General features: G+C 45.5%; 1 protein-coding gene across 6 annotated transcripts in view; it reads right to left on the bottom strand.

Annotated features, from left to right (window-relative positions):
* Positions 1 to 23384, bottom strand: part of Irf2 (interferon regulatory factor 2) — a 109176-nt gene that overhangs the window by 15143 nt on the left and 70649 nt on the right. For all 6 annotated transcript variants that reach the window (XR_012911867.1, XR_012911865.1, XR_012911866.1 and 3 more), the window contains one exon: positions 13903 to 14020. Coding sequence is in view for 3 of the 6 variants with exons in the window: in XM_075986729.1 (XP_075842844.1) it covers positions 13903 to 14020 (118 nt within the window). In the remaining 3 variants the exon portion in view is untranslated. The remainder of the gene's footprint in view (positions 1 to 13902; positions 14021 to 23384) is intronic.

The raw sequence follows: 23384 nt of genomic DNA, 5'->3' as shown, positions 1-23384 counted from the left end.
ACTTGAGAGAAAATGCAGACAAGTAGTTCCATTGAAATTATTAGTGCATCCTGAACACTAGCTACTAGGACAGACAGCTAAGCTTTTGTCTTCTGGGCTAAAAACTAGATACCCAGTCTACACAACTGCATTGTCATCTCTAAGGCCGGGTCTCCTTCACGGGGCTGTGCTATCCTGAGAAGGGGGCAAGCTTCTCCATCTCCATACTGGTGAGAGCCCTTTGGGAAAGTCCTAAATGTCAAGGGCCATCCCTCCGCAGGAACAGGGAAACGGCAGAGTCCCAGAGTCCGGTAAGTTCTGTGGGTGTGTGTAGACATTGCCACTCATGCCTTTCTCTAGGGCACACCTCTAGGTGATAGATAATGAGTAACCTGACTGGAAAATAACAATAAAACCCAACTCTCTGAGCACACCCTCGGAAAGCCTCCCGGCCCTATAAGAAAAGTGCACTGTAATTATGATCCCCATTTTAGATAGAATTGAAAAAAATAATCAAGCATAAAGGTCAGCCAACTAGTCCATGACAGATCTGAAGAGCCAGTGGTAGCCCATACAGCTCAAACTGAGTGACTCTTACTTCCTAGGTCCCTTTTAAGATAAAGGCCTTTCAAATCTCAGCTGGATGGTGATGGCGCACACCTTTAATCCCAACACGTAGGAGGAAGAGGGAGGCAGATCCCTGTGAGTTCGAGGCCAGCCTGGTCTACAGACAGACTCCAAAGCTACACAGAAAAACCCAGTCTCGAAACCCTCCCCACTCCCCCCCCAAAAAAAATCTCACTTTAATAAATCATTGGGCCCATAAACCAAAGTGAATTTTTTTCCCCTCCAGCTTCCTGTTTGGTGCCAGAAATTCTCAACTGAATCAGCAAGCAAAAAATCCACCAAGCTCATCCAACTCAGCAAGGTCAGGCCCTTATGCAAAGTCACTCTCGGGAACGTAACTTTATCTGAATCTAATTTCTGAGAATCACAACAAGATTATTCATAGCTGGTTACTGATGGACCGGTTTGATGGCTTAAAAGGTCACTCTTTACTTTATTAACCATTGCTGAGTTGATGCCCAGCCCCACCTGAGAAAGCAGCTTGCTCTCAAGCTTCAGGGTAAGTGTTTTAGAGCAGGGCCTAGGGGAAACAGAAAGGCCCTTGAGGGGGACTCGGCCTATCATTTTACAGTTTCAAAAGCTGAAATGCTGAGGTGAGGTGAATGGCCAGGGTGACCAGGTAGCTACAGGCCAAGCAGTGAGCACACTGCCTATGTGCATAAAAACTAGATGGCTGGCATTTCACTATCAGGAGAAATGTATCCTTAGATGGTTTGAGGATTGAAACTGCTGATACCGGCCCTGCTGACATGGCATACGGGGAAGCACATTTTCTACTCAGATGCATGTTAATTTGATTTTGGAAATATAACAGAATCATCCTCGCTTCCTTCTAAACAGAGGATGACCAGCTGTGCATTTCACGTGGTCCTCACAGCTCCATGCAGTCTGCAGGATCGGTATTATCATTTTCATTTTATAGGATATTGTATCTTTCCCTTTTACAGATACTAAAGCACATCCTGTTTCTAATTCACAGATGCACAGAGTCTCAGATTTTAAGGGGTATGAATCAAACTTTGCAAAAGTAGATCTAGACTCCAAGTCCATGAAGAGTTAATCTGGTGCTCATGTCTATCAAATATGGCAACCATTCATTTTAATAAAATAATGCCGACACTAGGTTGGGAGAAAATGAGCCATAATAGGGCTAGGAACGGAAAGTCAGGGTTGGGTCCTCGGGTGGCTCAGCTGTCTGGGCTACCTCTGGCCTCAGGTTACTCCTACTTCAACCAGCTGAGACCAGCACAGGAAGAAGCAAGAGTGTAGCTGCTGCAGAGGGCCCTCTCCAACCTGAGAGCACACAGGGTCACATGCTACTGCACAGAGCAGGGCACACATGGTTTCCCAGGAAACTTCAGTAGCGTCAATCAGCATCTCAGAGGCTGACGCTCTGGAAGCAAAAACACGCACAATGTGCTGGGCTAGCAGCTGCGCTTAGCAATGGAAGTGGGAGACCTGATGCTGCTCCTTGGCCCTAAGGACTCCCATCAACTTCCTCTTCAACAGTTCGCCGCATACAGTAAGATCATCCAGGCTACTTCAAGTTCAAACACCGTCTGCACACTGACAAGCAGGGACAGGTGATGCCAGGCATGAAGGTGACTCTGATGTGTTTTATGTCTGAGGGAAATGTGACATGGTAATAAGGACATTTTCAAAAAATCACTGTGTGACTGAGGGGTGAGCAGGAAGAGGGGAGAGTGGAAGCAGAACCTGGGTGAGAAGAAACATGCTTGGAAATGGTGTCAGAACTAGAAGAAGATGAAGCAGAGGGCAGGAGAATGGCGGGAGGTCCCGATAGTTAATGATCAACAGGGGGGAGGTGACTCGGAATACGGGGAGGAGAGAAAATGTCATGGAAATATAACAGCCTTCCTAAGCACAAAAAGAAAAAAAAAACCCTCCATAGGCCCATAGGCTAGAAAAACGAAACAACAGCTAAATTCCACCACCTCTGGGTCCCGGTCAGCACAAGGTGACTGTCCCACTAGGTGACCCAGCTCTGGGGTCAAAGCTGCCAAAGGAAAAAACACATAGTATCTACTCTGTGCTGATACTTTGGTGGGGGAGCCAAAGCTGCTAAAGAAAAAAACAACATAGTATCTACTCTGTGCTGATACTTTGGTGGGGGAGCAAAGCCGCCAAAGAAAAAAACAACATAGTATCTGCTCTGTTGGATTTTGAGGTTCTGCTAAAACAAACAAACAAATAAAAACAAAACACATAAACAAAAAACTATTTAAAACTAAGCTTGCATAGCTCAGTGCTGGAGTGTTCGCCTAGCACACAAGGTCCTAGATTGTCTCCCTGGCAACTCAGAAACAGAAGAAAAGGGAAAGAATCAGCTCCTGAAACCCAAGCTGTGCTTTACAGAAAGCTAATCAACTTGGAACAAAGTGTCAGACGACAGGCATCCAAGGTGTGTTTTAAAATGAAGATGAAATACATCACTTCCTAATTGTCCTGTGTCCAGTCACGTTGGTTGCTTTATGTCCGTCAGACTATTGAATGGTGCCCCTTGTTTCTGGTGATCTCTGCCTTACCCAAGGGTGGAGTTTCCCTTTTATCAAGAAACACAATGGGGCTGTAAAGCAAGGCCTCAGTGAGTCAGAGAGAGGCACCTGCAGGCATCTTGGGCTGGCCTGCAGATCCTTCTCATACGGCACAGCAAAAGCTCTGCTACCCAAGGCAGGCGGCCAGCAAGGCACCGCCAAAACAATTTGACACTCTGCTGGCTTCTCCCATGACCTAAACACGTAAGCCACCACAAGCCCAACCAAAATTAAACGTTAAAGAATAAAAATGTCCCCTTTTAGAGGGGACACAGGTAGGTGTTCTGGATGTTTTATCTGGGACTTTAGCCACTCAGAGCAAAGGAAGCGCAGAAGACACAATTCAGCAAGGATACATTGCTCTCTAATTGGATTGCCTGAAGATGCTACCAGCTGTTATGGAGAGGGTAGCAGGAGCACAGCACAGACCCTGTCTGCCTCCGTGTGTGTGTGTGTGTGTGTGTGTGTGTGTGTGTGTGTCTGTCTGGATGTCTGCCTGCCTGTCTGTTTGTATGGATGCAAATATGCACATACCCACAGAAGCCAAATGATGTCAAAGCCTCTGGAACTTATTACAGGCAGTTGAGAGCTGCCCAACATGGGTACTGGGAACCAAACTCAAAATCTAGATGTGTGTGTGTGTGTATGTGCGTGTGTGTGTGTATGTGCGTGTGTGTGTGTTGCTGCCGTGACTTGTGGCAAAAATGAGTCATACATTGTAGACGCTAAATAAGAGTTCATTTGTCAAGGCAACAATACATTTCAGGCTGCAGTTTCCGCTTATGAGATCAGGATGAAAATGTCCCGGTGGCTAATCTCCATGGAACTCAGTGATTTTCAGTCCAGCTCCCAGGCTAAAGAGCCTCCGGACAGCCTATGCAATGTTATCATGCCAAGCACCCGTTTCAGCTTCCAGTTTTCATATGTCCGTCAACATAGGGTGCAGACGCCTTGCAGCCTGAATACAAAACTGAAATGCAAGCCAGGTTTCGATGCAAGTCAGTGGGAAGTGGCAAATGCTGTCCTTTGTAAATGAAGCAATTTTCAAGGTAAAGAGATGGAGAGAGGAGCTCAGAAGTCACTGCAGCCATGGGTGCAGATCTCTGTTGCTTAGCTCCATCCACAAGCCTCAAAGACCAAGGTGGTTAATCCATGGAGGGCTGTAGGCAAAAGCTCCTTGGGGTTTAAAGTCTGAGACAATAACACGGTAAACACCAGCACTGATCCACCTATTGAAATATGCGAAGGCTTTAGTTCATCTCAGTGTGACTTAGTTTGTAAGAGCAACCAGCTGAACAGGAAGACATATCTTCCGACGCACTTTGCTACTATTCATTATTAATGTGCTATTATGTCTATTAACTATTAACTATTAACTTCCTGGTCACTGTTCAGACCAGGAAGGGAATCGTTAATCCAGTGGGGTGATGGCCTCAGGAAATCGGAGCAGCATCCTTGTCCCAGAAGAGAGCAATGACTCAACCTTCTATCAGCTCTGAGCAGCACCCGCCGTGCAAAAGGGCAAAGAATGATCAGAAAACCAACACACACTGCAGACTCCACCAAAATAAAAATAAAAAAATAAAATAAAGGGAAGGTAGAGTGGAGGACACATTGTTAAGTGAAGTAACTCAGGCACGGAAGAACAGTGCTGCTTGGCCCCAGGCCGTGAATTGAAAGAAATTCAGTCTCCTTAGAAGCAGAGACAGAGGTCATCACTGGAGGCTCTGGTGGGAAGGAAGGGGAAGGGAAGCTGCTGGTCCAAGGGCATGGGGCATTTGTCTGGAGTTGAGGACCGAGTTTAGAGCTCTTTAGAACTGCCTGCTGTCAGCGATAGTAACACTGTACTGTACTGTGTGCTTCCAAATGACTGCAAGAACTGATGTTAAAAAAAGAAAAATGACCCAGTACCGCAAAATAAAACTTCGAGGAGGTGGCAGATGGTTTTATTACTATGATGAATTAATTGTCCGATGCATGCATCGATCTCAGCATCATATTGCTCCATATATATATATATATATATATATATATATATATATACACTCATAATTATTACCTGTCAATCAAGAGTAACTGAATAGAATTAACGACAGTCGTGGAAAACCCTGGTACAACCATAGCTTTGGTTTGGTGGATCACTTGGGGCTGACTTCATTTATTAATAAAGGGAAACTCTGGAGCCACCCGACACATTCAAAATGAGCTAAATCTTAGCAAACTGTGCCTGGAGTTTGGCAGGGGGAGATTTCTTTTAAGGATTCTGAGTCATACATACATTCTCCAGGCCTGCCTGCTAAGAAAGCTAAGTGGTACCTTAGGCAAAAGAGACAGGAAAGAAGACACTTCCACAGGGGCAGGAGGCAGGAAAGAGGGGATACCTCCAAAATAATCATGGGGATGATGGATACTGAGAGCCTCTGGCTGTAGCCTCCTGTCAGTGAGCGTTCCACCGAGAATCCAGACAGAAAGCTGCCAAGTCAAGAGGCTTGTTACCACTTTGTTAGTTCTTTCAAGTGCTTGGTAGCATCAGAATCCCAGACTGGAGCAAAGGTTTATGGACCGAAAGGTATCCCTGGGCCGTGAAGTCTCAGCTCTGGATTCTGAATGCCGATTCAAGCCAAGTGCACTGCAGCTTCTAGTCTATAAGGCATCTCCAGGGTCCACTCCTTACAGGGTCTCGGCAGGACGTCACTGTGATGTCATTCATAACTCTTCACCCACTTGCCTGGAACCCTCAAGGAGTAATGCTTGCTTTGGGACCCTTTCCTGTCCATATTATGCTGCAGTGTAAAAAAAATAGATTTTTTTAAAAAATTTTTATGCTTGTGTGTGTATGTGCATGTTTATGTCTCTCTGCGTGTGTCTGTCTGTCTGTATGTCTATGCACATGGGCGCATGTTTGCAGGTACCCACAGAGGCCAGAAGACAACGTCAGATTCCCCGAAACTGGAGTTACAGGCAGTTGTGAGCTGCCCAACACTGGTACTGGGAGCTAAACTTGATCCTCTGGGAGAGCAGCAAGCACTCTTAACTGGTGAGTCAACTTTCCAGCCCCCAATCCCAGTTTTAAACATTCCCCAATATTTTGAATAAAACCCAACTTTCTTACCATGATCTAAAAGTCCTTATGATATTTTCTGCCTACTTGTATTAGTCAGCGTTTCCTAGAGGAACAGACCTGACAGAATGAAAATATATATGTGTGTGTGTGTGTGTGTGTGTGTGTGCGCGCGCGCGCGCGCGCGAGCGCTAGATATGTTAGAGTTAGATATATATATTCTAGCATATATATTAGATTTACAGACTATGGTCCAGTTAGTCAAACTCTACCATCGGCAAGTCCAAGACTGCAGTAGTTACTCAGTCCATGAAGCGGGCTACCTCAGCTGATCATCAGCCTGAAGAAGTAGGCTCTAATGCCAGTAAAGGAATGGCCTTGCCAGCAAGAGTGAGGTCAAGCAGGCAAAGAACAAGAACCTTCCTTCTTCCATGGCCTTTATATAGGCTGCCAGCAGAAGGTATGGCCCAGACTAAAGGTGGATCGTCCCACCTCGAGAGAGCTAGATTAAAAGTGGGTCTTCCTACAACAAATAATTTAATTGAGAAAAAAAAACCATCACAGGTGTACCCAGCCACTTGGGTTTTTAGTTAATTTTAGATTTAGTCAAGTTGACAATCAAGAACTGGTTGTCCGTCACACGTCCACCGCTTGTCAACTTGACACACACTGACACACAGTTGTATCTTCTATGTCATGGTTAACTTTCAATGACAGCAATAACCACATCATAATTATGCCTAACATGATACGACTATCATACATACAATCAGAAATGCGTTATATATTTAACCAGGTCATAATAATGTTTACATGATATGACTAGCCTTCATACAACTACAAACACAGGTTCTAAAAAGTCTTGGGGAGGGGAAGAATATGAACAGAATACATTTAAATTTAAAAATCATTTTAAATAATAAAAAAGGAATTTGATTAAGAAGAGATAAAGAAAAATATAGTATTGTTTTTGAAATAAAATGGTAAGTATTACTGAAAGTGATTAGCTGTGGGCTAAAATGTATTAAAACATTTTCTAAAAAATTTTTGAATAGGTACCTTGATGGACATTTTTTGGAAACTTAAACATGATAACCACTGATATTTTCTTATTGCTGTTAAACTAGGTGATAAAAGAATCAAGAAAGGAAAACCAAAATATTTGTACAAACACTTTCTTAACACAATATGACAAAAATATTCATGTCAATTATAATTCTCATTTCTGCAACTGATTCACTTAGCCTTAGTTTGTATTTATACCTATCTTCCTCTACTATCCTTTCTTGGTCACGTGGCCTTAGCTGTATGCATAACCACCTCCGTCGACTATCCATTCTGTACGTCCTCCACCCTTGGCAAGAACCTCAACAGCTCTTGGCTCTTTTTCTGCAAGAGTGGCCCATACCTTCGTTCCTGAAGGGTCTGGGCCCTTTTCATCCTGTCTGGATTAGATTGTTGTAGCTTCCCCTTGACTCTAATCACAGAACATAGTGGTACCAGAGATGCCCTAAAGGATCTCCCACACTCCAGACATAATCTTTCTTAGCTCCATTGTGGAACTAAGTCTAATTTCCCCTTGCTAATCTGGATCAATCACGTCTCCTAACATTGTTATTCCTTTCTTAGCCTTGGCTTAAGGGCATCAGAAGCCTAAGTAGGCAGAGGGAAGTCTGAGCTTCTTGTTCAATGGAATGTTTGTTATGGCTCCTGGCATGAGCGCTTTCGCCTCTGCAACCCAAACTTCTGGGCCAGCAGAACTTAAGGTCATGGGAACAGGAATCAAATAGTTCCCTTGTGGGTCACTAAGGGTGGTATTGAGTGAAACTATTCCCTTTTCCACCCCTAATTCTTGGGCCCATAGATCCCGGCTATGGGAGAAATGGGACCATACATTGGACACTGATTCAGAGCATGCGTTGCCTCCTGCAGAACCCTGCCCCAGCCCTCCATGCTGCTGCCTCATAGTGCTGTAGCTGTGTCTTCGAAAAGGCTACTCAATCTTTCTGTCATGGCAGCTGTTTCCAAACGGTGGGAAACATGGTAAGACCATTGGATCCCATGATGGTGGGCCCACTGTCATACTACTCTGGCTGTGACGTGAGTTCCTTGGTCAGTGGCAATCCTGTGTGGAATACCATGATAATGAAAAGACGTTCTAGAAGTCCCTGGATGGTGGTTTTGGCAGAAGCATTATGCACAGGAAAGGCAAATCCATAACCAGAATAAGTTCTACTCCAGTAAGGATGAAGTGTTGTCTCTTCCATGGAGGAAGTGGTCCAGAGTAGCCAACCTGCCACCAGGTCACGGACTGGTCACCTCAGGGAACGATGTCATATCTGCAGCTGCTCAGTGTTGGTCTCTGCAGTTGGCATATCTGGCTGGCACTCAGAAGCAGCTGTAGCCAGGTCAGTGTTGGTGAGTGGAAGTCCATGTTGTTGAGCCCATGTATGAGTCCCATATCTGTTACCATGGCCGCATTGTTCGTGGGCAATGACAGGGAGGGCTGGGAAAAGAGGCTGACTGTCCACAGAATGCGTCCTCCTATGAACTTGATTCCTGAAATCCTCCACTGCAAAAGTGGCTTTTTGAGGAACACTGACGTGGAACACGAGACTCTTCACGTCCTTCATTCGTCTGGAGAGATCTAGCTTCATACTTCTTCCCTGAATGCCTTCCTCCCCAATTTTCCAACCATCCAGCAAATTCATTGGCTACAGCCCATGAACTGATGAACAACTGAACATCTAGCCATTTCTCCTTTCAAGCACAATGTATGAACACGTGAACTGACCAGCGTTCTCCCCCAGTGAAGGTATCCCTTCACCAGTGTTTTTCAGGCTTGTCCGACCTTGTCCCAGGCATGCTACAGCTGTCCAGTTCTGAGTGATGTCTGCTAAAGTGCAGAACCATCAGTAAACCAGGCCCCAGCTTGCTTGTTTTCCTCTCTCAGCTGATCACAGGGCATATCCCATGAAGCTATAGGTGCAGGCTTGGGAGCTGCTGACATTGTAACAGGAGTGGAAACCATAGGCATTTAAGCAACTTCTTAATGGAACTTGCTTTTACCCCCCCAGGACCTGCTTGGGCCAGATCACATGTATACCGCTTCCATTTGATAACGGATTTCAGCTGTGTCCGTCTTACTTTACGACTTGTTGGGTCAGATAACACCCAGCTCACGACGGAAGTGGGGTTGCATGGTAACTCCGTATCCCATTGTCAAACATTCAGTTTTCACTAAGGTCCAACAGCAGGCCAAGAGCTGTCTCTCAGAGAGGGAATAGTTGTCCACAGATGATGGAAGAGCGCTGCCCCGAAAGGCTCCAAACAGCATCCCTGTCTGCCACTGACACCTCAAGTATCATCAGGACTGCTCTTATCTTATGGTTCAAGTGGTAGAGCAGTCCGCATAGCAGCCTGCGCCTGCTGAAGAGCCTTCTCCTGTCCAGGCTTCACACAAAGTTAGCAGCTGTCTAAGCCACGTGGAATAGGGGCAGAAATAACACACCCATGTGAGGAATAGGCTGTCTCCAGAATCCAAACAGGCCCACTAAATACGCTTCTTTCTTTGTGGTGGTGGTGGGAGGGGCAAATGCAATAACATCCTTCACCTAAGAAGGAATATCTTTGCATGCCCCACACCACTGGACTCCTAAAAATTTCACTGAGGTAGAAGGCCCTTGAGTTTTTGGTTGGATGTATTTCTCATCCTCTGATGTGCATGAATTACCACATCCAAAGTGCTTGCTACCCCTTGCTCACGAGGTACAATCAGCATATCACCAATATTGTGAACCAATGTGGTATTATTTTGGAGAAGACAAATGATCAAGATCTCTTTAAACAAAGGTTCTGACACTGGGCTGGAGAGGGAATATATTCTTGTGGTAAAATTGGAAGAGTGTGCTGCTGGCCTTGCCAACTGAAAGCAAATTGTCTGTTGTGATCCTATGGACCAGTACTAAGAAAAAGCCATTTGTCAGATTCCCTAGCTGCACACCACATACCAGGAGATGCGTTAATCTGCTTAAGTAAGGACACCACATCTGGGGCAGCAGCTGCAATCGGAGTCACTACTTGATTGAGTTTTTGATAGTCAGCTGTCATTCTCTACAATCAATGTGCAGAGCACTGGCCAGACAGGAGAGTTAAAGGGAGATGCGGTGGGGACCTGCACCCCGGCCTCTTGCAAGTCCTTGATGGTGGCACTAATTACTTCAGCTCCTCCTGGAATGCAATACTATCTTTGACTGTTTTCCCTGGCTAAGGCTTCCATTTAGCCTTTCCAACCACAATAGCCCTTGATTCACAGGTCAGGGAACCAATACAAGAATTCTGCCAACTTCTAAGTATATCTATACCAATTATACATTGTGAAACCAGGGAACTGACTACCGGATGAATTGGGGGCGGGGCTGCGCCTACTGTGAGCTATATTTTGGCCAGAACTCCATCAATCATCCGACCTCTATAAGCCCCTACTTTAACTGGAGGGCCAGAACATTTCTTGGGAGCTCCCAGAATCAGCCTCAATTCAGAGCCGGTATCCAATAGACCCTGAAAAGTGTGATTGCTTCCTTTCCCCCAGCAAACAGTAATCCTTGTAAAAGGCCATAGGTTCCTCTGGGGGATGACTGGAGAAAGGCTAACGGTAAAACTTTTATGTTTTTGATCAAGGTCCTTCCTCTGGAGAACCTGACTGTCCCTTCTTTCAAGGGGACCTGAGTCTGCAAACTGACTCAAGTCTGGAAATTGCTTCATAAGCTGAGATTCTCTTTTGCCACGATCAAATGTCACCTATCTTTCATCTGTTTGCAAATTTTTTCACTCATACAGCTCAAACAAGATGCAGTAGGCACTGGAAACACCAATTTGACTAGCCAGCACCAAAGGTCCATATAAGCCATGCCGCCATAAGAATCATTTTACCTGTGCTGACCATTACTGGCTAGGCTGCTGTCAACATTGCTTTGTCTAGGCTGCTCATTACGATAACAACAGCCACCCTGTCTTTGGCAAGTACTGCCACCTGGCACTTGTTGCTTCCAGCCCCAATTAAACCCACTGCACTTAATTCATCCAGCTGAGCAGAGCATCTCCAACCCTAAGCAAGGGAAAGGGGAACAAAACTCCTCAAACGTGCTGGTACCCCCTCACCATTTTGCTGTCTGACAGGATTGGCGAAGGGTGCGTCTTCTGGGTCTTCCCATTATTCAGGGTTAGGTTTTACAGGGAGCACCCTCTCTAGCGCTGCTTCTTCCCTAGTCCTTAAAATCCCTTCATCAGCTAAGCCAAGGGATATCAGGCCTCTCCAATTCCTTTCCAGTCTTCTTTTGACAAATGCTTCAGTCAACCATTCAAACTTTCAACATTTGTAACTGAGCAAGCATCCATACTAAAGATAAAATCTTCACTTTGTGGGTTCAGATCAGTAAACACAGTGTGATCCAGTCTTACGCTCCTTCCACCATTATCCCATACCCTTAAAATCCATTCATTAAATTCTTAGATATTCTAAGTGGTGCACCTCCTTGCGTTTTACACTTCCTATATCTTCTCTAGGGGCTGCTTAGCCTTAAGTCTGGTTATAGGTCTAGAAGCAACACTGGTGGGCCCTGGTGGACATTGGCATTGTCTTGCCTGTCATCTCCTTCAGTGACAGTCACTGCTGGCTTAGCAGACAATGAAGGATCAAAGGTGAAAAAGGCAATATTTCAGGGGCTGGGCATATGAGTACATCGTCGGCTGAGGGTGGAGAAACTCCTTCCTAAGATAAGCCCTTGAGAATTTGAGGGTTCAAAGTTCTCAGCTTCCATAGGGGCCTCCCACACATCTCCACCCCGAGTTACAGATCCCATTCTTCACCAATTAATGCCCTTACTTTAACTACCAACACCCTCCAACTCGACTCCCTCCAAAACTGTGGCTGGAATTTTCACTGTTAATTCAGCCAACCTTATAATGAGGGCTTTGGTTTGACTTTGCACAACTTGCACTCCATGGCTACTAGAAAGATTCTCTTCGGTGGACACTTAGAGGCCTTTAGGCTGTTTGTGTGCACTCGGGGCTGGTCAGTTTTATCACCAAGTTCATTGTTGTCTTTCACTGTATCCCAAGATGCTGGATCATGGGTCTCGTTCGTTCCCTTTGTCAGTTTATCCAGAGATGCCAAGAGCTAAGCATCATCGATTTCCTTATTTTTCCACGAACTGTCAAAAGTTTTATATACACAGTCACCAAATCTGTTGCTTCTCACAGCTGGTGAATCAGGATGATTCAATGCATGTTTCTCCTGAAGTTTGTAAAATACTTTGCACCATGAGCTTTTGCTATTCTCCAAGCTTCTCGGAGAGGTTTCACTAACTGTAGCGTTGGAAAATTGGAAAACCTATTCCAGATACTTAAAATTTTCATTCTTATATGTCTGTTGTTCTGGAACCACTTCTGGAATCAAAATCTGTATTAGTCAGAGCTGTCCAGAGGAACAGAACCAATAGAATGAATTTATGGCTGATAGGTTGTGGTTCAGCTAGTCCAACAATGGCTGTCTACGAATGGAAAGTCCAAGAATCCAGTAGCTGTTCAGTCCATGAGGCTGGATGTCTGAGCTGGTCTTCAACATACGCCAGAATCCTGATTGAAGCAGGCTCTAATACCAGTGGAGGAATGGACTGGCCAGTGAGAACGAGGCAAACAGGCAAAACAAAAAAAGCTTCCTTCTTCCATGCCCTTTATGTAGGCTGCCAGAAGGTGTGTCCCAGATTGAAGGTGGCTCACCCACCTCTAAAGATATGGATTAAAGCTGTGTGTGTGTGTGTGTGTGTGTGTGTGTGTGTGTGTGTGTGTGTGTTCAAGCTGACAACCAGGAATAGCATCGCACTTCCTCTCCCTGAGGGGACCTCCTGACCCGTCACCGGCACCATGCTTCCGTGCTTTGCAGCCTGGCCTGCTCTCTGTTCCCTCAGATGTCCTCTGCCCAGGGCCTCTGTCAACATCACCTCTGCCTCCACATGTCACCTGCTGCTCCTCACAGACCCGCTACAGGGGAATGTCACCCTTCTGAAGACACCCACCGCGACCACCATGTAAATCTGGTTTCTAGGTTGTTCCCAAGCACCTCTGTTTTCTTCCTTTTTGCTATGCTTGCCCGTGGCTTTGTCTGTTTACTGTGTCCCCACAAAATTGGGAATAGAGCTGAGCTTGTCCCCTGTTTACTTTCTGCCCACAGAACTGTATCTGGATGGTAGAGAACGGTCAGTGAATTTGTTGGGCCAACCAGTTCTTTGACAGAAATTTTCTGTGCCTCAGTTTCTTGGCCAGTAAAGTGAGTGCTACCTCTGGGCAGGTGTCACAAGGAGGAAGCTGTGAGGACCCACATGGTTCCCAAGTTAAATAAACGACATTTCTGTCCCTGTGACTGAACAGTGACGGATGAGGAGCCACCGGCCATCAGCCACAAGGGAGGAAACATTTCAAACCTGGCTTTCTTTTCTTGGTTCTGACTCATCTACAAATCTTCATCTCACCTTTGAAGCCCTGGCCTCGAGGGACTAGAACTTGGAATTGGACATGTTCCAAGACTTTCTCTTACTATGTTATTTTGAGATTACTGTTTTGCAAATTTTAGACCTTGGAGGCTGCTTGGGAGTATAGAAATAAGATGTCAAAACAGTTTACCTATGATGTTCACCGTACTATCCACTTCATTTTTTATAGCTGAAGTCAGGACCGCATACTCAGGAGAAAGGTCACTTACTCCATTACTAAGCCCCAAAGATGACTCAACTGGTTCTTGCTAGGAAGAAGAAAAGAAAAAAGCATTGAGAACACTTCCTTTCCCTCCCTTTTCTTAGCTTCCATTGTCCCCCTGTCTAATTTGTTGAATCCTGGGGTTTGTCATTCACGCCATGTCCCAAATGCATCCCCTGCCTCTCTAAATTAGCCTGACATTAAAGACGCTAGCTATTCGGTTTCTTTCATTTTCCTTCAAGGAAATGCTCTCAGCACATCTGGCTTGCCTTCAGGAAATACCTGCAGCTGCACAGGATAGCTCTGTGGCTGAGCAGAGTGGCGGCTATCTCGTGCGAGCCCTGGCCTGCGTGGGACCCAAGTCTCCCTCCTCTGAGGGAGGATGTGGAGGAACCAACTCCCGGATTCTCCTGGAGGGAGAAGCCATTTCCCTGCTTTGGCAATCACTTTTTAGGACAAACTCTGCCTCCGTGGTTAGCCAGTGACAGGAGCCCAGAGGAAGGTGGTCAGCATCCAGGGACACTCCGTGGTGGGGTACAGCCACTCGAGCACCCTGCACTGATGATCTGATATTAGGGCCACAACTTCAGCTGAAGCTTCCTCTCATCAGCTCATCACCAGACAGGCAGCCAACCCCACCTCCACAGCGTCACATAAATGTCCTTCTTGTGCCTAAAATGCCCACTCAGCCCAAAAAGCTACATCGTGACACTGGCGAAAGCAGAAGACATTCTTTCCCTGTTCGAACTCTGCATTTCTTCTTCATTCACGTGTATCTGAACTTCCCCTCCGTGAGACTATCAGCCAATCAAGGAAAATCAGCCCTTGTGACTCTCAGACCTTTGATGAGAATACTTCCCTCCAATAGGACTATATTTGTTTCAATGATAGCAATAAGCCCCCTGCCCCAAAAGCCACGTAAGACAACTCCTGAGGAATCCAAAACAGAAGGAGAGGCTGGAGGAGGAGAATGAGGACAGGGCTGCAAGCAGAGGAGGATTGTGGGAGTGTCAACATCGGGAGTACTTGGCATTCTAAGGCCTATGAGCCATTCTTAGCAATTGGTCACACTGGGAATCAAGATCAAATTCCATACAGGCTCCATGATCCTCTGGCAAACTCCCACGACTATTATGGTTTAAAATGTTTCACCTTGATGTTCAACTCAGCTTGAGAAAAACAAAACAAACTCACTGTAGTAGGGTTTACCAGCTCTGCCAAAGGCCAAATATCCAGAAAGACCCAGAGCAGGTCCACTAAGCAGGAATTTCAGTCCTTTCTCCCTCAGCATCTTGTATTTCTCCTTGTTAATAAGTTCCAACAAAAGGCTTGACCTGTTGGGGAGGGTGGGAAGGGCCTTTCCAGTTTTCCTTCCTTTGTAGTCAAACAGCTGAACAAGTGCCTGCCTCTGCTAACTCTGCCTCCTCATGCGCATCCTTGAAAAGGCCTACAGTCCTATCTCACCTCCGTCAGCAGAATAAAGCCCCCAGAGGACATGCTAACAAGAGGAGCAGGAGTCAGACCAAGCCTGGATCCTTGGCTTCTCACTCGTCTGCGGGCTGAATTTAACCCTGCAATCCCTTCTTAAAGCATTGCAAACATTTGTGTGCTGAGAACAGTAATGAGTCCCACACCACAGAGTGAGGTGAAGTTTAAATGATGAATAGAAACAGGCATTTATTATAGAATAACCCTCGCTACCACTGAAGGTCACCAACAGAACTTATTCCCAAATTCATGGGCCCTTTCTCAAGTCCTTTCCCCTCAGCTTCATCCTCTGGTACCAAACAGGGAGGACATTGTCCCCCTTTTTGTTATTTATTTATTTGTTCGCCTGTTCGCTTGCTTGTTTATTGATTTATTTTTGAGACAGGGCTTCTCTGTATAGCCCTGGATGTCCTGGAACTCCCTCTGTACACCAAGCTGACCTTGAACTCACAGAGATTCACCTGCTTCTGCCTCCTGAGTGTTGGTTTTAAACACTGCACACATGCCTCCTTCTCAAGATCCTGAATCCTGTGACACGGCTGTGGGGTGCGCCTCCCCACGGCACTATCCTTTCTCCATAGCTCTCTCAATGGCCCCTGCTCCATTTTCTCCTCCCCAATAATGTTCCAGATCCTTTTATGCCTCTTCACTTCCTCAATTCCTCCCCAAGGAACCAAGTACGGGTCTCTGAAGAAAGGATAGGAAGAACTGCTTCTGTACGATCTTCTTTTGTTTCCTTAAAAAAAGATTATTCTATTTGTAGATTTCATATCAAAGTAATGAAACCGTCAGGTTTGCATTATTCAAAAACTGAATTATTCTGACTTTGCAACAGGGACCCCTAAGTGTTTCACATGATCTACAGTTTAACGGGTGGCAAGTGAGACTTTTGTCACTTCTTGTGAGAGAAAATTATGACTCACTAAATTAATTGTCCCAGATCATGCTCCATTTAGCCTGGTGAGATGCAGGAGCTGAGCTAAGCCTTTGCCTGCACAGGACGTTCAAATGCAAAGACAGCCGCCGCCTTCTGCAATCATCCCCATGGAGACCAAGATGGATCGGGGTGGAACAGAGATGACTGGGGTGGAACAGAGATGGATTGGGGTGGAACAGAGACAGACCAGGATGGACCCCTGCTCCTCTCTGCCTACCTGGTGTCCTGCCCGAGGCAGAACTTTCAGCCATTGGCTACTGAGAGGCTATCTGGAACTTGCCTTACTCCTCCTCCCACCACTCTGGGCAAACTCTCATCGCTAGTGTCACTCCAAAAGGACAAGATGGTGACATGCGCACAGCACAGTGGGCTGTTCAGCTCCCTGGCAAGTGGAACAAATGATCCCAAGAGCGACGTTTCTTCAAGAACTCAGTCGCAAGTTTTGAAACCATTAGAAATGGGGATATCAGAAGCTGAACTTGGCCAGCAAGATGGTTCGGCAGATACAGGCATTGGCTGCCGAGCCTGAGGACCTGAGTCCAGACCGATGTGGTAGGAGAGACACGCTTCCCTAGCTTGTTCTCTGACCCCAGCTGAGCACCGTGCACATGTGGGCATGCGCATGCGCACAGATGCATAAATAATAAATAGCATGATACAAACATTTTTATACAACCTAAATTACATTATAAACCCAAGGATTCCAAACTGTGAAAAGAGGTGATGGTCTTCTATGAGCATGTACAGAGACAGTGTAAGCGATGGGTGGCCTGTCCTGGTCACCTCTAAAGGCCCCTCTGCCTGGTCTCAAACATACCTCACTGTAGCCCAGGGAGTGCTGAGCCTCCTGTTAGACAGAGGCTCTTCTACAAATCAACGCCTGTAGCTACCTTGGTTTCTAAGTCTCTCGCTTCACGCCAGCAGAACCAACCAAACAAACCGTGCTCGGGCAGATTCCCTCCATGGTGCATTGGCCCTGCCAAATCTCTAAGCTCAAAGACATCTTCTGTAATTATTAGCCTAGTGCAGAGACTAATGGATTTTTAAGCGAAAGGAAACTGGCGCAATGCAGAGTTTTAAGAACATGTGGTGGCCATCCTTACAACTGTGGAACCTCCCACTTTGGTTGGTCTCCCGCTTGGCTTGCTAGATGGGCTTAGAGTGGACCTCAAATAAAGCAGCAGCAAGCTGATGCCTGAAGTATCTTCCTCCTCCCTCTGCTCCGAGCCTCTTTCGCCTCCCCGTTGTGCTCTGTCTAGATCTACCCTTCCAGGGCCCAATGGAACGGCCAGAAGAATAGTTCCCACCCTAACGCACCTCCTATCCCAAAATGCTCTCTAAACATCAAACTCAGGACATCAAATCTAAGGGCATCTTAGGGATCTGCTAATGAAAGGTCCAGGCTGAGCTTCATAGTGAAGGCAAGGAACCTAGCCTGGGAGGGTGTAGAGACTCCCACCACAGCAATCCCAGCACCACAGAAAATAAAAATTGCTGCATGGCTCCAGTCCACCTTGCCTTTCCTTCCCTGGGGCAAGGCCATCTCTACTTGACTCTTTCCTACCTCTCACTGCCGGTTCCCTTTTGACCTCTGCCCTTAGCACACCTTTCACATCCTCTTCTTTCCTGTCCTCTGAGAGAATTCCTGTCTTAGAGAAGGCCTGCTCTCAAGGCTTCCAGCGTTGTTCTGGAGTGAATGTTCGCAGCTCTGAACCTCAGTCAGCTGGTGCTTGCTCGCCTGCGCTCTTTCTTACTTCACCCACAAACAAGCTCCAGGCCTAGAATTCCCTCCCTGTAGCCTCCTCTTTACTGGTCATACCCGGAAGAAACATCCCCTCCTCTCCACCGCATTGGTCACCATCTCTGTCTACACTTGCTAGAGTTTGTCATTCTCTTCCTCCTACCATGAGCCACCACTAAATATAAACTCCAATATAAGTTCCAAAACTTTGCCCAAGTAGTTTAACTTTATTTCCTGAAGTTATCCATAGACGTGTGAACAAGAATCTCTGGTTTATTGTGTCTGGAGAGACTGACCCATTGAATAACTTCAGTAATATAAGGAGATTGGAATGTTGCTGGTTCAGGGCCAATTAACCTGCCACGAGCTAGCTTTAGCCTCCACAATAGGCATCCTTGACCCCTCTGTGTCAGAACCAACATCATGTGACTAGTCAATACAAACTTTAAAAAATATATTAACATAGCAGTCTACTACTGTGCACCAACTCTAAACTAAGAACGCCATCCAGAGCCCGGGGAGATGGCTCAGTGGTTAAGAGCTGGTCTTTTAGAGAACCTGGGTTCAATTCCCAACACCCACATGGCAGCTCACAACTGTCTGTAACTCCAGTTCCAGGGTATCCAACACCCTCATACGGACATATATGCAGGCAAAACCACAAATGCACATGAAATAAAAATAAACGATTAAAAAGAATGCCATCAGATAAAAGGCCTATGGAAAAGCTCCCCCATCTCTCTGTGTCTCTCTGTGATGAACCCTTCAGTGTATTTTAAACTTGACTTGTGATTTTCTTGATTTTATAAGTCTATAAATCTTCATGGAACTGCTTCCATGTTGGAACATGGAATTTGGAGTGACCTAAATCTATGTTCCAGAACCATGGTCACTCAGATTCAGCTCTAGATAAAGCTATCTAGAAGAAAGCTATCATTGCAGGGTGCATGGAGGCAATGTGGCTCACCAGCAGGGGAAGGGGAGGAGCAGAGATGCTCCCAGCCCGCTCCATCCTCCATGCCTGCTTTATCCAGAGCAGCTCTGGTGTTTCCGAGTGGACCGCTGACACAGATTCTCTTGTAATCACAGTTTCAAACCTGAAGAGCTTTCCCAAGCAAGGAAGGGGCTGCTGCAGGAACAGCTCCCTCAGGCAGCCACTCACCTATCAAACTGGGACCGCCCAGTCTGAAGCCAACTCTGGTCTCAGATGCAGTAAATAGTCCTATGAGGAAGTTCTGCGGAACTGGTATCTACCTTTCTGTGACTTCTACCCACAAGTCTGCACTCAGAACTAACATAAACCAGTGACTTTCACCAAGTGACCTTAGGCCCCTGTCTGTCTATTCTGTTTCCATAGAAATGCTGATGTTTTGATCTGGAAATACTTGTGTTTTCCTCAGCAAACAACCTTCGAGGGCAGGAAGCACCCATTCTACCTTACCTGTGTGTCTTTATTTCCCGTTGTTTCCACACAAAAACCACTCAAATTAAGCCCTTTCCATATTCACTCAGAGAAAACCAAATAACTCTAACCACCAGACCTTCATTCATGGAAGGTCCTGCGACTAGGGAATGAGGACCATCTGATCTGGTTAAGGTCTGGCTCAGGTTCTGCGGTTTCCAGAAGGCTGCGGCACAAGCTCACTGACTCCGTGAAGCTATGACATCTTGGGAAAATGGCTCATCCCTGTGCCTGCACTTCCTTGACAAGGAAAAGGGAGAAAAATCTGACCATCGCAGGAAGAGCTGAAAAAGGTAACAAAATCATCTAGAAAAACTAAAATCCGACAACACCTGCCGCTCTACCCACTTCTGGCCCTACTGTTCTTGGTGTTGCCTCTATCCCACAAAGCAATCTGTTCCCTGGTATTTTTTGAAACACAGACATTCGCTGTCTAGGACTGTTCACTGATGTTTCTCGTATTCTAACTTTCGTCGGTAGGCAGGTAGGTAACCCGATGTAGGCCAAGTTTATTCCCGAGACGCATGGCTCACCAAGCACAGGATACACTCTCAGACTGAGAGTGGTGGCAATGAAGGTGTCTCAAATAGACGACCTTACAAAATGCGACCGAAGCCCAGAAGAGGATGGGTCGGTGGTGGGCAGGACCACACTGTGACCAGGACTGTGAAGATGTTCATGCTCTCTGCCCCCCATCTGAACTTTACTTGCCTTTCAGGACCCTGAAGATGGACTTGAGGGGTTCACTGGATCTTTCTGTTCTTCTTCCCAATGTGGCCATATGTAAAAACAAGCAAACAAACAAAACCCCTCCATTTCCTGATTCCTGCTATTTGGGTCTTTTAATTGGTTTATTGAGGATAGGTGGCCAAACATGGCTTAGAGGAACAGGCTGTGACCCCAAAGTCTGATATGATATGGTTGTCTAATGAATTATTAGGACTGTGTGAAATCTCATTGGGAGACAAGTTTTCCCCTTGGATGGGGCCTTTTCCTTCTTTCAGCATGAGATTTCTGGGAGACTTCCCATTTCTTAGGGATTTAACAGGGTTTTAGGGTCTAACAGCCTCTTCGGAATGGCAGAATATCGTCACCTCTGCCAGGCCAGCTACATGCCACAGGTTTGTTTTAATTCCTCAATCTGGGGGTGTCTGTGCCCGAATAAAGAACAGAATGTGGACAGGGATGAAGGGTAGAACATATTTAGTGTCATGTATTCGTATGACCTATGACTACACATGCCATAGACACATAGGTATGTATCCATAAGAAGCATTTTTCCCCTAACACTTTGGCTTCGGAAAGAACAGGCACAAGCAACTTTATCTTACTTTGAGAAGGGCTTAGCATCCTCCTGCTTCTGCTTTGTAAATACAGAATGACAAGAAAATACTATCCCGCCTAGCGTGACCCCGTTTGAACCCTGAAGGTCTCCCTTTATCTCCACTTCCACTACATGACCAGGAATCCTGGAGATATTCTTTTGTGGGGGCAACAATGGGCAGACAGTGGACATGTCTGCGGCCCAGGGGAAAACTTCAAGCACCTGGCTAGCGAGCCCTAAATAAATTAAAACTTGAGCTTGCACTGAAGCTTGGGAAGCACTCGCTTCAACCACTGTAAGAAGCTGTAGTTCTAGGAACTACAATTTTCTCAGTAGGCCTCTAACTGGGCTAGCCACTCACACATTTGCATACGACTGAAGACTTCTGCATAGGTATTTTCTTAGTTTTGTTGTTGTTTTGTCAGGGATTGTTTTACTTTTTGAGACAGGATCTCGTGTAGCACAGGCTGGCCTCAAGCTTGCTACGTGGCTGAGGCTTACCTAAAAATTCCTGGTCCTACTTTCACCTCCCCCGTTCAGGGAGTATAGGCATGTGCCACCAACCTGGCTCAGTTTATATATTTTGATTTGCAACAAAAAAAACAAGTCAACTATTAATAATTTATTCTGACTATATGATCCCAGAGCAATCCTGGAATTAACTTCACGAACATTCTGCAGGTACCCTAAGTCAAGCAATGTCTTTAGCAACTATGAACCCCAGAATTGAAGAAGCCCGATTCATGTTCTACCTTAACACTGCAAGACATGCAAAAAAAAGTCTACATCCAAAGGTTAGGCCACACTGTGTGATTCATCAGCCCTCTGCTGAGGGAGCAACGTCCCTTGAGGAACACAGTGTTAGTCAAGATTTCATAACACTCACTGTTGAGCGGGAGCTTCACCCACTGGTCGCCCCTAAAGCCTCTCAGTTCTTGGATCAATTGCGGCTAAGCCCCGCCCAAGGCTGTGCCTTCCCCAGTTTGCTCATTTTGGTGACCTTACAAAAGACAAGACCCACAAGGCTGATGTAACCAAAGTTACCCCTTACTTATGAGAACCCCGCACACCATCCTCCCCAGGAGTCACACTTCCTCCCATTTTCCACAGTCCTAAAATATTACATGTCTTAAGCTTGACTGGGCCCCAGTTTCACAGAAAGCAGGTTTTCTGTCTTAAAGAGCCGCAATATAATGAACTACCATATACCAAATGGTGACATGTGGGCAAAAGAGACTGAAAAGTAGATGTTATTCCACTGTAGTTTTTCGAACTACAATTGTGAAATTTAATCTGCACCCTAATCTAAAGCCCCTGACTCTCATCACACATATTTTATGTTTACTCAATAAATGTTTGTGTGGCCACTCAGTTATCAATAGGAATTATGTGTTCTAGGTGATAGTCACTCAACGCTGTGAAAATAGTAAATATGATACAATCCCGCCTAAGACTGCAGCAAATTCTTCAAACTATGTTTTTTGTGGGGAGGAAACAAGTTCAATCTTGTTCTCTTACTGAACAAGGATGCTCAAAATGTAGGCTTAAAGAAATAACACAATGGGAAGCAATATGACTAATAACTGGTTTTCTATAATAACAAGGAGAAAATAATCTTTTTATATAAGAAGAGATATATGAAAACACCATAGATTAAAAATAAAACCGCTCAAGCTGGCTGTGGTGGCTCCTGCCCATAATCCCAGCATCGGAGAGGTTGAGGGAAGTGAATTGCTGTTAAATCTGGAGCCTGCCTCGGCTACACAGTGAGACCATGTCTCAAAAAAAAATCTAACCAACCAAGCTAACAAAGAATGAAAAATCCTTAAGAAAAAAAACACACACACAAGGTTCTCCTATCAATTTCCTTTTCTTTTCTTAATACATGATCTAGGACAGCCTCATCCTCAAGATCTCCCTGTCTTAGCCTCCTGAATTCAAGGATTACGATGTGTGCTCCCTACCATACCCTTTAATATGGTCTTAAATAAGGTAAAAAAAATTATAAGAAGCTGTAATGACATTCTTGAGATAACTGGAGCCCTGAGCACTGCCTCGATATTTAATAATACTGAGGAATCACTGTCAAATACACCAGCTAGCATGATTTACTTTTAAAGATATTTAGTAACATGTTTATGGAAGAAGCAACAGATTTGAAATTTGCTTCAAAATATTTTGACAACTATCAAAAGTTGTTTCTATAAGTCAAAGCGGGACAAATATCTGTGATGTCGTACTCAAAGTCAGGAAGAGGATGGAGGCACTGATGAAATAAATATGGTCAGGAGTTGCTTAATACTAAAATTAGGGCAGTGGCCTAATGTAAATTTTACACAACTGTCCATAAATCCAGCTCCAAGGGATCTGAGCCCCTCTCTGGCCTCTGTAGGTACCAGGCATGTACATGGTGCACAGACCTACAGGTAGGCAGTCTATACACATTAAAAAAATAAAT

This window comes from Microtus pennsylvanicus, chromosome 9 (genome assembly GCF_037038515.1).
Source record: "Microtus pennsylvanicus isolate mMicPen1 chromosome 9, mMicPen1.hap1, whole genome shotgun sequence".
NCBI lineage: Eukaryota > Metazoa > Chordata > Mammalia > Rodentia > Cricetidae > Microtus > Microtus pennsylvanicus.
This window is presented reverse-complemented; position numbering and strand designations above follow the sequence as displayed.